Genomic DNA, 16,683 nt, shown 5'->3' on the forward strand with positions numbered 1-16,683 from the left:
TAAAATACTAAAAATAATTTATATATTTAAAATAATAATTAATTTTACTTTACTCAATATATATTTTTTTCTAAAATATAATATACTGTTACAAAAGATAATAAATTATAATTTTTTTAAAATAATATATATATATATATATATATATATATATATATATATATATATATATATATATATATATATATAAACATTTGTTTGTTATATTATTATAATGTTGAGAACCTTTACTTAATTTTTAATAATGAAATAAATTTCTTTGCTTTTATTTATTAAAACAAGGTAGTCCTGGAATTAATTAAATTCTTTTAATTTTTTTTTAATGTGCTTTAAGTCTTAAAAAGTAGCTCTCTACTTATTTTAGAATCCAATCAAATTTTAAAATGGTAGTTTGTAAAAATTAACAATTTTAAAAATATTTTTAGTTTAAATTTAAATAAATTTTTTACCTGTATCAAAATATTCTTTTTAATGAGATTTCTACTTATAAGCGTCAGGAAAAGTTCAAAATTGGGAATGAGGAGGAGCGGGAAAATCTAAAATTTGAAATGTTAGAAACATAGCCGTTATTATTACTTTACTTATTAGCCGTTATTTTTTTAAGTGTTATTAAAATAAATTTAAAAGAATAAAAATACACCTGTACAAAATAGGAGTATAAGACTGAATTTACCATTCCATCCTTGATTTCATTGAACAATATATTCCTAGTCGTTCTCCTTTTCTTCTTCTCTCACTCTCAATCTTCACCACGCTTCAGGTGGGAAATTTTTTTCTCTCTATACTAACTTTTTCTTCTCTGTCAATTTTGATATCTGATTATTTGATTATTCTATTTTAGTTAAGAATTTTTGTGTCGCCTTGTAGCAGATTTAATCGAGCAAAGTTACGAACCCTAATTTTTGAGGATGGGTCAGATCCAGTATTCTGAGAAGTACTTCGACGACACTTATGAATACAGGTATACGCGCTTGAATCCATTTTCTTTAGCTTTCGAATATTATTTTGATTTCAATTATTTTTATACTGATGTTAATTTTGTTGTTCAGACATGTGGTTCTGCCTCCTGAAGTGGCCAAAATGCTTCCTAAGAATCGGCTTCTTTCTGAAGTAAGTTGATTTTCTTTTTTTCAATTTTTTGTTTCTATTTGATTTTGTGTGTTTGATAGGCATTTATGTTTATTATTATTTTTAATTTAAAGTCAGTTTACGGGTTAGCTATCCTTGAAAATTGAAGAAAATTCTTACAGTAATCTCCTTTCCTGTAATCTCTTGCGAAAGGCCTTTAATGATTGGATTTTTTTTACTGTGCTGGTTGAAGATAAGTGAATATTACTCAATCAAGGATTCGACGTGCTTAAGTTTTCTTTAAACTTTGTTAACTATTGAAGGTTGTGGTTGTGGTGCCGTTTGTTTTATTTTGTATTTTACTATAGAAGGGTTTATAATCACTGTTGTAAAAAAATCATAATTTTGCAAGTTTGTTCGGATGGTGTGGTTCATGTAAGACATTTGTTCTGTGACCTGTTATCTGATTGAAAGTTGATTACGTGATTTTCATGTATTATGGTTTTCTTATGCAACTTTTGTGGTGCAAGGGCCATTTCTGTTTTGTTTTTATCTTGGGTTGTCTAAGTTTTTTGGTTTAATGTTATTAGAGAATGAGTGGCGAGCAATTGGATATTGTGGTTTTCTTATGCAACTTTTGTGGTGCAAGGGCCATTTCTGTTTTGTTTATCTTAGGTTGTCTAAGTTTTTTTGTTTAATGTAATTACAGAATGAGTGGCGTGCAATTGGGGTTCAGCAGAGCCGTGGTTGGGTTCATTACGCCATTCATCGCCCTGAGCCACACATAATGCTTTTCAGGAGGCCTTTGAATTATCAGCAGCAGCAGGAGAACCAGGCTCAGCAAAGCATGCTTGTCAAATGAACACTTCCTTTGCAAATCCGAAAGTGGGAATACAATGTTATATAGATTTTTATTTTGTTGGAATATGGGTGATATTGTGAAGACCCAACTGATGGAATTCTCTTTTTGTGGAGAATCTTAACGTGGTTTCAATTTTATTTGAATGTGTTGTGGACATGGTGTTTCTTCGATTTGTGTTGGTGTACCTCTCGTGTACTCTTGTGGGCTTCGTGGATTATATAATAGTCATTATCAGTTACATTCTGCTATGGATCCATGATTCAATTTGTGTTTTACTAGTGATCACTACATCGTCTTTTAACAGCGATGTTCATAACTTTTCTTTATAGGCATGTAAACAATGATCTTTTTTCTGGTTTTTGAACCAGATTGTGCATTTGTTGAAAAACACTCTGCTCTTACACCGTTTCATGAAGCCACAATGTGCTTTCCATGACAACGATTTGGATGATATTAATTTACAGAAGACCGGTGGTGGGTAGGGTTGAACTGCAAGGAACCTTGTTCAGTTTAGCAATGAACCCTTAAAAATGATGTTGATTTTGAAATGTGTACCGTTGGAAGATTGAAGTTTTTAATGTTTACTTTTGCTCACACGTGAGAAAAAGTTGTCACTGGATATATTTTTGATTCACAATCATCATTGAAATTATTTTATCGGGCACAATCATCATTGAAATTATTTTATCGGGCAATAATGCCATGATGAATAAATAAGGAAAAGGTATAATACATTTGGTCTCTAGTTTTGAGTTTTTTTTGTTCAAAGTTGTCCTATCTTTTAAAAAAGTTCATTAAGGCCCAATTTTTCGTTAAAAATAGTTCAAAATGGTCATTTTTGGCTTATGATGTTAAAAATATAACGGTGCAATGATGTGACAATGGTGAGCTGTTCAACTTTTTTATTACGTGGCAATGTGAATCAATTGATGTGGCAATATTGTGAAACTCTAATTTCCTTAAGGACAGAAACCCTTGTGCTGCCACTGTGAAACCCTAGCTGTCACCAAACCCTCATGCAACCATGCCGCTGTTATCACCATCAACACAGACCTACAATTCGAAGCAGAGAAAAGCAATAGAAAACCCAAAAATCAAACTCAAATCGCCTAATTCCAACAAAACCCTAGCCACCATGAAACCCTAAAACGCGTCGCCACTAACTAGGACAAAATCTCCACCATGTGTCGTGCCTCACCACCATCAAACAAGAACCAAATCGAAATCCCTGACCTGCAAACCAGAAATTCCAACTCAAACACGAACAAGAAAATCACAATCACGACACCTAAAATCTCAATTCACACCTACAGTAAACCATAACCTACAATAAACCATAAACACGCATAATCGTTACCCAAATCGCAGAAACCCTAGTTCGCAAGCAGCATCCATGGGCATTAACCTACAAATTGCACAAGCCATAAATGCAGAAACAATGTGCCTCCATGCATCGTGCAAGAAGCCACTTCGTGCGTCCTCCATCTTCGTCTTCTTTGCAAAGAGCAAAAGCCCAGAACGAGAGCTTCTTCTTCGTTCATCATTGATCAAACGCGTTGCGCCACCATGGGTTGCTGCGAGTCAGAGTGCAGAATCACAATTGCCACGTAATAAAAAATTGGACAGGTCATAATTGCCACATAATAAAAAATTGGACAGGTCACAGTTGCCACATCATTGCACTGTTATGTTTGTTTTAAACGAAATATGGGTCTTATTGAACTTTTGTAAAATGTAGGACGATTTTGAACAAAAAAACCCAAAATCAAGGATCAAATGATGTATTAAACCTAAGAAAAATGATAATTTAACAACTTTTTAATAATATAATGTGTGACACAGTTAGCATTTTCTTCATTTTTATTTTTCGAAAGTTATTGTTCATCCGAAAACCTATTTTTCCAAACTTTTCTGGACTCTTCTAATATTGTCGTCGTGTTCGTGTTTATAACCACAAAGACTAACAACAAAACAAAAAAATACAACTGAAAAACCTTCAACCTAAACTTAAACACGTTGGCGACGATGAAGGAATCCAAAGAAGTTTGGAGAAGTAGGTTTTCAGATTAACATTAGGTTTTGAAAAATGAAATTGAAGAAACCGTAAAAATGACTTATGCAACAAAAATAGCCCTCCATGTCAGCATGTTTAGTTTTAAAAAACAACTAAAATAAACCAATAACTATGTGACATGGGACATTCTCATAATATTACTAAAAATCAGTTGTCAAAATATGTTTTCCAATAAATATCGTTGTAGCTTTTAAATCGTAGTTTATCCAATCATATTGAATTCACGAAATGAATGAACGACGATATCTGATTTTCTTTTCGATTTAAAATCTGAACTTTTCACGTATTATTTTGCATATTCAAAACATAAATTATTCAAGAAAAAAAATTCTATTATTTTAGATAAATCACTCTTAAGATCCTTAGTTTTACTAAAATTTTGAGGTAGGTTCTACTTGTTTTGAATTTTTTTATTGGTCGTTGTACCTTTTGAATATATTTTAAAGGTTTAATACCTATTTTGATCCCTCGGTTGGTTAGGTGTGTTCAAATTGATCCCACTTTCCTCAACATCCCATATTTTGTAAAAACAGTTCAAATTGGTCCTTTTTACTTACGGCGTTAAAAACGCTAACGAAGAGTTGTTCTCTTGGCCAAAACTGAATGACTTGTCCAGTTTGTCATAGTGTGACAAGCTCCGTCAGTGAGAAACTACCACATGGCAATCCTCTTCCCACTCAAAACTAGAAGCTTCATCACACTTTTCTTTCTTCTGCAATCACTATAACCCTCGTCACCATTAACCAGCCACACTGAATATCGAGCCACATTGCAGCCTCCCTCACAACTTATCCTTCATTACCTTTAGGTTAAAATCAATTCGCGATTTGGGATTGAAGAATCTGCTAAAATTGATGTTGAAATTGGGTTTGTGGCTCATGAAAATTGAATTCTGGCAATAAAGGCAATGGAGTTTTAGTGAGAAAAATTGGGGACAGTGAAGTTTTGCACTTGGGATTATACTGTATTATTATTCAATTATGAGCACAAACTCATAGTGAAATCAATGTTGACATGTTAATGCATCTTTTAGTTCAAGTCCAAACCAGTTTGAAAGAATGAATATTCTATGATTGAGGTTGCAGAAATGGAACAATTGTTCCCTAAAAATAGCAATGACAAATCTTCCACAATGAACAATTTATGAAATCAATAAAAGAAAACGTTTCACAGAGATTCTTTCTAGTTCATTGCGAAACCCTAGCTTTCTCGGTATCAATAATAGACTTCATCAACTTCACTGCATTCTCCAACTTCCCCTTCGCATTCACCACAACATAATCAAAATTCTTCAAATGCTTCATCTCCTCTCTTGCAATGCCCTACATATCGACCCTAAGAACGACGTCGTAGTCCTTGGCAAGGCATCTCGAATTTGCCACTTTGGGACGCCCTTGTAGTGCCTGTAGACGAGTACTTGAGCAACTCCTTCCACTCCACCATCCCGAGAAACTCCTCCTTCGAGGCGAAGAGGTAGTCCTTGTCGTTGACTTCGGTGGGGCGACAAGGGCGTGATGTGGCGGTGATGACAAAGTGGAGGCCGTGGTGGGTTTGCAGAAGCGCATGATAAGGGTGTCTTTGCCGATGCTGCTAGGGCCGCTAATGACGATGATGAGAGGGTTAGGGTTGGGAGAGAAAGGGTCGAAGCTGAAGGGGGAGGCTAGGGAAGCTTCCAAAGCGCGGAGGAGATTAACGCGTTCGACCATTCAAGGTGGCGGCTGATTACGCCGCCGCAACAACTCCTCCGAGGACAATGTTGGTGCGCCCGGTGGCTCTCACTTCCACAACGTGAATCGCTGCGGCATCGCTCCACTCCACTGACTTCTTTCCGGCCGTGAGAACCGTGGCCTCCAGCACTTGACCTATAGTAATCCACGTCATTAAGTTATATTTTTAAAATTGACACCTCAATTCATCTTAGAGTGTCATGTAATGATAAATTGGACAACTCATTTAGTGGTCGCCAAGTGAACAACTATGTCGTTAGTTTTTTAACGCAGTAAGTAAAAAAGATTAACTTGAACCATTTTTTACAAAAATATGAAATGTTTGTGAACTTTTGAGAAAAATAAGACCAATTTGAACACATCTAATAAACCGAGGGACCAAAATAAATATTAAACTTATTTTAAAATACGTTCTCAGTTACTTTAAGTAAACAATATGAACTATGATAGATAGCATGAATTGGATAGCATTAATCGGATAGCATTAATCGAACTTGTACTGAACTTCTCTTCATAAGGGATGTCAAGATCAAATAAATATTTGAAAAAGATAAACTTTCTTAATGAAAAATAAAATAGTTTTTGAAGTTTTTTAAAATAAAAAAACTTTAACTTTAAATTGAGAAGGGTTAGATAAAGGTCAGATGAATGATAATTATTTAGGACATTTTTCTTTACGAATTTACGTACAAATGGTAAAACATAGACGAGTATCCTTTTTCATAAATAATTCTTAATTGAAATAAAAAAAATTATAAAATAAATTTTGACAAGTTCAGTACCAATATAAGCATTTTTCTTTTATACAAATAGGTGGTAAAAGAGCAAAAAATGGAGTGAGAATAGCAGGCCTTTTGAGGCCCATACTCATTTTAATTGTTGACCAGAAAAAAAAAGGGAATTCGCTCATCTTCATTCTTCACCAAAACTTTCACTGAATGTGAAACTCAGACTCAGGAAGGAGAAAATCTGCTCCGTAGTTAGGGTTCGCAAGTTTCGATTGGCACTGCAACAAATTTGTGGACAAAGAAAAAGATTCAGTTGAGTTCCGAGGTAGTTCATTTATTTGATTAATACTTGCATATTCTAATTTTGATCAAATATATCTACTATATGATTTCATTCTTCTAAATTCTTTTTAGGGTTTTCTGTAGCAATTTGGTATCAGATTGATCGATGGCACGAGCACGCAATCTAATGGTTGCTGCGGGTTTGGTTGCTTTCGCTGCAGCAGGCATGTCATTTCCCTTCTACATGGCGTAAGTTTACACAATTCATTGTTTTTTGTTCACCTTATCCTCATTACTTAATAATGTGTCATTTCTATTTTTCTATTTAAATATAGTTATTGAAAAGTCAATAAATTTAACTTACATCAGTTAAATCAGATTATTCATAAGGTGAGGTAATCTCTTACATTATAATTTTTTTAAAATTTTTTATTTTCAACTTATGCATAAACTAATTTTAATTTACGGATAAGTCAATTTCATTTTTTTTTTTTTGTAATTTTCTCTTCTACAAATTCTTCTGGACAAGTTCATCTAAACCTGTGCTATGTATGGTAATTTTTTTTCTGAATTGTCTAAAAGTTATTATTATTACTCAGTTCATCAAGGAAGCCTGTTATTGATCCAACAAAGCCACTTCCACCACAAGCAACTTTTCGAGGGCCTTACATCAACACAGGCTCGCGTGATGTTGGTCCTGATGTTGAGAAGAAATGAAACAAGTTGAGTTAGATGATCAAGCTCATATTCATATATATGCTCGTTGTTTGAGAGATTTTTTCTCACCTCAGTTTGGTGAATTGTGATTCTTAAGCACAATCTTGGAACTGAGAAAGTTTGAGGATGGGAGTTCTTTTCTGGAAGAGGTCACTCAATCTGTATGTATTAGATGAATGATGTTATTTGTCATGTCACTTGTATCTGTATCTTCTGTTTCCAAAAAAACATGTAGTGTTGCATGCCTTTGTGACCACAATAACAACAACATTTTTGTCTCGCTGGTTTAGGTTGGTTATATGGATTACAAGATACCATTTAGTTCAGTTAAAGACCAAACGAAATTCGTCTTAATCACTTGTTCTAATGTCTTTGCTGGTCTTCGTTTTTGATAGGACTGAAAAAACATGCAATTTACTATCCTCAGTAATATGTTTTCTTCATCTTGTGACCATACAATTGTAAAAACTTTAAGCTCTAGCAATTTGCACTTTTGGCTAAGCTTAGCTTGTGGTTGGATTTGAGTTTGCAGATTTTGTTTTGCTTAACTGATGTCTTATCCTCAACGTAATTAGCTGTTGTTTCTTGCAAAACTCTGGTTTTGTGTTCTGAAGTCCTCTTTGCATTGTTTTCTGAACATATGGTAACTATTATGCAAATGCCTATTGAAATGTTATGTTAGCTTCATTCGGTGTGAATTCATATAAACTAGTACTTGCTGCTACTTACAGTTTTGCTCCTTGTTTTGATTGAAGGTTGGCTTAGTAAGCTCTTGCTTTGTGTGTGTACCTTAAAACTTCATCCAGGCGAATGACTACAGTTTTATGTTTATGGCAAGTTTGTTTCAGTTTAGTTTTTTGGTAATATATGTTTTTTTTTTCTTAAAAGCTTTGTCAAGAAAATGGTTAAATTGCTTTCTGATTTTTATAGAAACATGTATTTATGTGCATTTTAATCCTTCAAGTGTCGCTACTCAGTTTTATTTGGTTTTCATAAATGTTTAATTATTAAAATTGATTCATTAGCTCTAGTTTTGACAAATTATGAAAGACCACAAATCTGCTAAAATTCTCTAATGGTGTAAAACCACTTCCATAGATAATCTTGTGTGCGTATGTCTTTGAACGTCACAACAACCAAAGACAAACATTGTTCTGACAGTCAAATTAAAAGGAGACAAAACAACACAGAGGATACTCCCTGCCCCACCCCACTTTGCATCTTGCATCACCACATTTTTTTAAAATTTCAAAATTATCCTCTATATTTTAAAATATCCTACGATCTCATCTCTTTTCTTCAACGGACGTCAATATCCGTTAAAGAAAAAAAATTTCCACGGATGTGTCACATCCGTTGATTTTTTTTTTTAATTTTTAATTTTTTAATTTATTGTATTTTAAATTAATATATAAATATTATTTAATTTTTTTAAAATTATTACTTAATTATTTATAAATTAATTTTATTTTATTTAATAAAATAATTATTATTAATTTAATTTATGTATTATTATTTAAATAATAATTAAAATATTTTTTATAAATATATTAAAACGGATGTGATGATATCCGTTGAATTTTTTATTTTTTAGATTTTAATTTTTTAATTTTTTGTATTTTAAATTAATATATAAATATTATTTAATTATTTTAAAATTATTACTTAATTATTTATAAATTAATTTTATTTTATTTAATAATATAATTATTATTAATTTTAATTTATGTATTATTATTTAAATAATAATTAAAATTTTTGTTATAAATCTATTAAACGGATGTGCTACATCGATGGCGACAGGGTGGCGACATCCGTTGAATTAGTTTTTCTTTTTTTAATTCTTAGTTTTTTAATTTTTTATATTTTAAATTAATATATAAATATTATTTAATTTTTTTAAAATTATTATTTAATTATTTATAAATTAATTTTATTTTATTTAATAAAATAATAATTATTAATTTAATTTATATATTATTATTTAAATAATAAATAAAATACTTTTTAAAAATCTATTAAACGAATGTGGTCACATCAGTTAAAGTTTTTTTTTTAAATTAAAACAATAAACTAAAATATAAAATATGCAAACGGATGTCAACAACCGTTCGTTAAAGATGAAACGAATGTTAACATCCATTTTATAAAAGGACAAATTAAATATAGGGTGGTGCAGAAAACGGTTCGTGGTGGAAGGAACAACTCTCAACAACACAACAAAGTTGGACAGAGTAAAAGCAAACGGGACAACAAAGCAAAGAAGTAGTCCCTTCTTTTGCTTTGTACTTTTTGTTTTTATATCTAAAATTTATTACTGCTTTTCTAGATCAGTTTACTTGAAAAAAAATTATTGTTTTGAAATTTCCTGTGAAATTTAAATAAAAGCTGTTGTTTCCCTAAATTAATCTCCAACCAACATGTTCTTTACACACTTTTTGTTTGCATCTTCAAAAAGTTCCTAAAAGAACTCTGATTCACGAATCGATGTTGATGAATTCTGCACTTGTTTCTGAAACACTTACCAATAGGAAATAGGTTACTGTTTTTGTTTGTATTCTTTGCCATGTTTCATACATTTTGTTTCTGTATCAAAAGTAACAGGAATGAGGAGAAATTAATGCCTATGTGATAAAAGATTTTAAGAATGAAAGGGGAATTCAGCTGATGCACTTTAATTCCTTAAAACTTTCAATTACTCTAATTTATTTACTCTTTACCTCCAATTTGGCGTTAGAAATATTTGGTCATTCACTTCAGTTTGTTTCATGATTATCTTATATATTAAACTTTAAAAAAATCTAATTATTTTTATTACCTTGACTAATTGTTTCTATTTTGAATGCTAAATTAACTGTAATTAGCAGTGATAACTGAAAAAAGAGAACACTAAAAAATATTAATTTTAAATAGTGGAATTTTTTTTAACAAAAAAATTAGAACCTTTCTAAACGAGATAATTAATATTTTTACATTTATTATAGTATCTTACTATATATTTATTATTTAATATGTTTTAAAAATAAATATAAATAAGACCAAAACTAAAATGCAATTCAATCCAAATAATTTTAAACCAGATTAAATTAAACAAATTTTAATAAACCCTATTAAACTATGAATAGAAAAATAATCAAGATGATGGAATCAATTTACTTTTTAATTTTTTTTCTCAATTTCTTTCTTGTTTGAAACAAGTACACACATGAACATGGACAGATTTCACCGTTTTCAGTGTCTTCTTTTCCCTTCTACAAACAAATACTCACCCACGTGGTAGATACCCTTCAAACTTGTGGACATGAATCATTCCACCGAATGGTTTCACTTCTTTTCCTCCGCTGGAAAATAAAACAACAAAATTTCTCAAAATACTAATTAGAAACAGACATCGACGCAAAACTTTTCCAAGTTTTATTTTACTTCGTAAATTTTACAGTAAGCACTCGCTAATTTAGTTAATTAGCTAAACTAAGAAAATTAAAGTTCTCAGAGAATGACACATCTGAACAGTGTTTTGTCTGAAACCGAAAGAGCTGAAGAAAGAAACATTCGAAGCTTGCACGACTCAAAAACCTTGGTCTTCGATTCTCTTCTTAACATATCCCGCTTGAACCTCTGTGTACAATTCCTCGAACCTTAACGTCTCAGAAAAATTAACTACAAAACCATTGATGGCACTCCCACACTCCATCTCTGCGTTATCAACCACACTCACGCTTTCCTCCTCAGTGAGCAAACTCACCACCAATAAACTGAATTCCTTTCCCTTCTTCTCGAACAAGGGTACGCAATTTTTCACGAAACAAACTCGACCCAGAAGCGGAAGAAGCCCTTTGCTTACCCCTGCACGCGTTGCGGCGCCACCCTCAACGGCTGAAACCGATCAGTTGTTCCCTGAAACCGAAAAGGAGGAGACTGAGGAAGAGTTTAACGAGGAGAGCTCTTCCTCTAAGTTCACCTGGAGGGATCACTGGTACCCTGTTTCGTTAATTGAGGATCTGAACCCTCTCTTACCCACACCGTTTCAGCTTCTGGGTCGTGAAATCGTGCTCTGGTACGACAAGTCCACTTCCCAATGGGTTGCTTTTGATGACAAATGCCCCCATCGTCTTGCCCCTTTATCTGTGAGTATAACTCTCTCTCTCTCTCTCTCTCTCTCTCTCTATATATATATATATATGTGTGTGTGTGTGTGTGTGTATTATTTTATTTGAGGGTTTAAGCTCTATTTAATCTATTTTATATATGATAATTTGGGTAAATCACTAATAAATGTAGAATCTTTCCGATACCAAGTACTGGACATTTAGAAGGAGTAAAATTTGCAAATCAAGTGGTTTAATAATGACTCGATTAGGGATGACCTAATAAACGAAATAAAGTAGAATATCCAATACATCTAGGAGTTTAGTTTCGAATATAAATCAACCACAAACAAAAACTAACTTATGGAGTTAGAGGGACTTATTATATGTAGTTTTTGGATATTTTAGTTTCCTTTTAGTTTTTGTGATAAAAAGTTGGGTGTTTGGTTTTTGTAGGAAGGAAGGATTGATGAAGATGGGAAGTTGCAGTGTTCTTACCATGGGTGGTCTTTTGATGGTTGTGGATCTTGTGTTAAGATTCCTCAGGCTGCATCCGAAGGTCCAGAAGCACGTGCTCTTCGATCTCCTAAAGCGTGTGCCACTAGGTTCCCTACTTTAGTGTCTCAGGGATTGCTCTTTGTTTGGCCTGATGAAAATGGTTGGGAGAAAGCAAGTGCCTCCAAGCCTCCAATGTAATTTAGTTAATTTTGTATTGTCTTGTCTGAGTAGTAACATTAAATTAATTGTAATTGGGCCCCTTATGATGGATTTTGTCTTGTGTTTATTATTTGATGTTGATTTTGGAACATTTTATCCTAAATTTGATTGTTTAGGTTGCCTGATGACTATGAAAACCCGGAGTTTGCCACTGTGAATATTCAGCGTGACCTGTTCTATGGTTACGATACTCTAATGGAGAATGTCTCTGATCCTTCTCACATTGATTTTGCTCATCACAAGGTACAAATGACACCCTCCAACTTGAGTTTTAAGTGCAGGCTATTTTACTTTAGTTTGGTGTGCATATTGAAGGTATTTTATTATATCCTGGTGTAAGTAGAGTTTGTTAAATAAACTCAGAAAGTGTTAGCAGGAAGAAAATTTGGGTTGGTTTCTTTTATTATACATTTTCACTCACTGAAACCGGCATATGATTATCATGTTTTAAAACCTTTGAGAAACCTTCTTCATATTCCCTTGTGAGAATTTGGTTTGAACGTTTGTTTGAATTTAATTAGGAAGATATTCTCACTGTCCAAGTGACTGTATAGGAATTTAAACTTTACCTGATGTTTCAAGTGTTGGATTAATTGATCATGTATCTCTTAAGCTTGCAGATGTGCTTTGTCTATTTGTGGCCCTGTAATTAACTTTTTTTATTTATCATAATATTGCTTCTTACTCTGGACTTTTAATTTAGAGTCTTATTAGATAAGCAGTTGCAGAAGTAGAAATTGTTTGGTATTGATAGGTACTCAAGATTATCCTAATCAGTAACATAAATATGGTCCACACTCTACAGGTCACAGGAAGGAGGGACAGAGCCAAGCCTCTGCCATTCAAGATGGATGCTCGTGGTTCATGGGGCTTTTCTGGAGCGAATGAAGGGAACCCTAAAATCAGTGCTAAATTTGTTGCGCCTTGTTATTATATGAACAAGTAAGCCAATGACTTTTGCGTTGTTCTCGTGTGCATTTAGTTCCATTGTTAACACTGAAGGAAAACATATGGATTCTGAGTGTTTAGGGCCAAAAGATTTGTTCTCAACTTTAATTTAAGGCCATAATTTTGGATAACTTTTGGGTATCACGCATTCAGTCATAGGCTTCTTGTCTCGATACTTGTTGAATGAAATTTGAAGTTTTATCCACCAAAGCTTCCTCAATAAGTAGATCATTCAGTATCAGAGGGTTCCCATAAATCTTATCTTTTTTCCTTTCCGAATTTCTTTCCTTTTTCACTCTCTCAAGGATAACTGGGAAGTAATATTGAAAATGTATAACTTTCTTATTAATCTTAACAGATCAACAGATCATCTGCTGTTTAAGGTGAGACATATAATGCTAAGTTAACCGTACCTTCACTATGTAGTATGTGAGGTTCTTGTTGAGGATAGTCAATTTGATATAAGAGTGAATGATGTTGGTGGTATGTATGCCTTAGTGCATCCTTTTTTAAGTGTTTATATGCATATTAAAGATGCATTTCAGATAACTATTACTTTTCATCCTAGGCGCTGTTGCTCTCTTCTTCAATTGTTGCTACTGAAGCCCAATACACTTGGCATTATTATTATTGCAGGATTGAGATTGATACCAAACTCCCTGTAGTTGGTGATCAGAAATGGGTTGTATGGATATGTTCCTTCAATGTCCCCATGGCACCTGGTAAGACTCGCTCCATAGTTTGCAGTGCTCGAAACTTCTTCCAGTTCACAGTGCCAGGGCCTGCCTGGTGGCAAGTAAGATTTCTATGGCCTATGCTGTCAATTTTCTTCTGTTTGATTAAAAATACATGTTCCAGTTTGCTTAATTTCAATGATCTTTTACTGGTTTATCTGGACAACTTGTTCTGCCCTGATGTTTATGTTGTAGCAAATTCTAAATCATCGTGGAAAGGTGAAAGAATTTGTCTATTTTGAAGTACGCCTGAACTAAGAACACTATTGAACATTTCTTTGTTAGGCAGAAGGTTCCAGTGTCTGAAAAAACACCCTAAGCTTTCCTCTTAGGACCTACAATATTATTACATGCTTCAGATACATTAGAAGTTGACATACTCTGACTTACCCTACCATGTTGTTTCTGTATCTCTATAGGTCTCTTCTGAGTAATCATGGTTTCTGCATTAAATTTCATGAATGCTTAATGTAACTTAGATCTGAGTTTTGGCTTTACAATGTCTCAGGTAGTTCCTAGATGGTATGAGCATTGGACTTCGAACAAGGTATATGATGGGGACATGATAGTTCTTCAAGGGCAAGAGAAAATCTTCCTTTCACAAACCAAGGAAGGAGGCGACATTAACAAACAGTACACCAGCATCACCTTCACACCAACACAGGCAGATCGCTTTGTCTTGGCATTTCGAAACTGGCTGAGGCGACATGGCAATGGCCAACCAGAATGGTTTGCCAACATCAGCAACCTGCCATTGCCATCAACAGTTTTATCCAAACGTGAGGTACAATAAACATGATCCAAGATTCTCAGTTTCAACAATGAGAAATGTTAAGAAAACACTCTATTACAACACTCATTTTAACTCTCCAATAAAATTCACTCCAACTACAAAATCAGGAATAAGACTAAATGAATCATTTTCTTTTTGGTTGTGTAGATGATGGATAGATTTGAACAGCATACTCTGAAGTGTTCATCATGTAAAGGAGCTTACGAGGGATTCCAAATATGGCAGAAAGTCCTAATTGGTGCAACAGTTATGTTTTGTGCAACATCAGGGATCCCAGCAGATGTCCAGTTTCGTGTTCTTTTGGCAGGACTTGCAATTGTCAGCGCTGCCTTAGCTTTTACCCTAAACCAGCTCCAAAAGAATTTTGAATTTGTCGATTACGTTCATGCAGAAATCGAATAAACACTGATTTCCACGTTAATTGTAAATAGAGTTGAAGAAAGATTACATGTATTCATACTATTTTGATGAAAAGAGCTTAGTTCTACACAATCTTGAAATTTAAGACATGAAACAAGGTTCGTTTCATATCAATTACATGAAGTAACACTAACCACTGGAATTCGTAAACTTGGTGACTTCAGAATGATGAACTCAAGAACTATGCTATAAAAGTGAACCTTTGTAAGAGGAAAAATATTTTTTTAACAACTTTTTTTTGACAACTTTTTTTATAACAGTTTATGTGACAGTTCGTGATTGATTCATTTTAAATATACGAACTAATAAAACAATGACACATAAATTATTGTTAAAAAGTTGTTAACATATCAAGTTTTTGTAAGAGATAAAGTTATTGATGTGAATTTGAGGTCGAAGTGTTGAACAATACGAACTAATAAGTTATGTACCAAACTAATATCAAATTTAATTTTCTATCCCCTAAAATATTTTATGTCATTATATATTAAAATGAGAATATAATTCCGATGTATATTTTAATACATATATTAAAAGAGTAACATTTCTATTTAATTGAATTTACAAAGTTATTTAAAACATTTTTTTAGCGCTTATTAAAAAGAGCATACTTTTTCGGCTATGATTATTTATATGTGTAATTAAGAAACACGTTAGAAGGTCTAGTTTTTTGAAGTTTTTTTGTACTTTCAAATTTATGACGAGTAAAATTAAATTTGATATATATATTTTTTAACTTTGTACTCACTTATATTCAATTTTTAAAATAAAATCTACTTAACCGTCCAACGAAGAAGCTGTTAAATTGAATCAAGTTATTGAATTATTCGAAAATATGTTCATTTTACTCTTTTTTTTAAATATAATTGAACTCAGCCTACCACACCCTGTAGGTTAAAGTAAATTTTATTTTAATCACTCGACTCATTTTAGTTAAAAATAAATAAAACAAATTATTAAATAAATACGTAAAATATAAATAGAAGAAGTCTAAAAATACCAAACTAGTTTAGAAGGTTACAAAGTGATCATTGAAAAGAGTCTAATGGAGAAGACTTTGTTGGAAAATAATTTCTAACTTCTTCCATGAGTACTCTATGAGCATTGAGATCAATCCTATATCAAAGTTTTGAATAAAGAAACACACAACAACTTAACACATTGTTTTCTTAAATTAAATTAATGAAGATAAAACTATGATGGAATCCAAATTATTAATTTGTCTTTAACAAAAGAATAAAAAACAGAAAAACTCATTTTAAAAACGAGATAAAAAAGAAAATGAGAAATTTTATAAGTAGGTTTTGTAGCTATTTGACCCAAATTTATATTATTATTATTGTGAGTCCAAAAATATCCCATAAACACGAAGTGCAAATGTGAAAATATTATGATATTTATGATAATATAAATAATAAACTAAATCTAAACTTAGTTTATTTGTTAATATTTCTTACATACTAACATGTACATGAAAACCTAAAAATATATCATATCACATAAGGTATATTAATTGAATACTTAT

At 32.4% G+C, this 16,683-nt stretch overlaps 3 protein-coding genes and 1 pseudogene across 6 annotated transcripts; 3 read left to right on the forward strand and 1 right to left on the reverse strand.

Annotated features, from left to right (window-relative positions):
• The first annotated feature begins 662 nt into the window (after positions 1-662).
• LOC108339745 (cyclin-dependent kinases regulatory subunit 1) lies at positions 663-2,178 on the forward strand. 2 transcript variants are annotated; one of them, XM_052877554.1, is made up of 4 exons: positions 663-760; positions 871-961; positions 1,050-1,110; positions 1,778-2,178. In XM_052877554.1, the coding sequence occupies exons 2-4, from the start codon at positions 909-911 to the stop codon at positions 1,928-1,930; spliced, it is 267 nt and encodes an 88-aa protein (XP_052733514.1). In that variant the 5' UTR covers positions 663-760; positions 871-908; the 3' UTR covers positions 1,931-2,178. The 2 variants fall into 2 exon arrangements, with proteins under 2 accessions (XP_052733514.1, XP_052733515.1); XM_052877555.1 differs by having other exon boundaries at positions 704-760; positions 868-961.
• Positions 2,179-5,191: 3,013 nt separating this feature from the next.
• Positions 5,192-5,710, reverse strand: LOC108339425 (guanylate kinase 2, chloroplastic/mitochondrial-like; annotated as a pseudogene).
• Positions 5,711-6,582: 872 nt separating this feature from the next.
• LOC108340016 (uncharacterized) lies at positions 6,583-7,738 on the forward strand. 3 transcript variants are annotated; one of them, XM_017577247.2, is made up of 3 exons: positions 6,583-6,771; positions 6,886-6,990; positions 7,341-7,738. In XM_017577247.2, exons 2-3 carry the CDS (start codon positions 6,908-6,910, stop codon positions 7,456-7,458), a joined length of 201 nt encoding a protein of 66 aa, XP_017432736.1. In that variant the 5' UTR covers positions 6,583-6,771; positions 6,886-6,907; the 3' UTR covers positions 7,459-7,738. The 3 variants fall into 3 exon arrangements, with proteins under 3 accessions (XP_017432736.1, XP_017432734.1, XP_017432733.1); XM_017577245.2 differs by having other exon boundaries at positions 6,585-6,784; XM_017577244.2 differs by having other exon boundaries at positions 6,596-6,784; positions 6,874-6,990.
• Positions 7,739-10,868: 3,130 nt separating this feature from the next.
• On the forward strand, positions 10,869-15,230 carry LOC108340678 (pheophorbide a oxygenase, chloroplastic). The gene is made up of 7 exons (XM_017578196.2): positions 10,869-11,585; positions 12,003-12,238; positions 12,380-12,506; positions 13,069-13,205; positions 13,848-14,007; positions 14,454-14,729; positions 14,886-15,230. Exons 1-7 carry the CDS (start codon positions 11,133-11,135, stop codon positions 15,138-15,140), a joined length of 1,644 nt encoding a protein of 547 aa, XP_017433685.1. The 5' UTR covers positions 10,869-11,132; the 3' UTR covers positions 15,141-15,230.
• Positions 15,231-16,683: the final 1,453 nt, after the last annotated feature.

Source organism: Vigna angularis, chromosome 5 (assembly GCF_016808095.1).
Source record: "Vigna angularis cultivar LongXiaoDou No.4 chromosome 5, ASM1680809v1, whole genome shotgun sequence".
Taxonomy (NCBI): domain Eukaryota; kingdom Viridiplantae; phylum Streptophyta; class Magnoliopsida; order Fabales; family Fabaceae; genus Vigna; species Vigna angularis.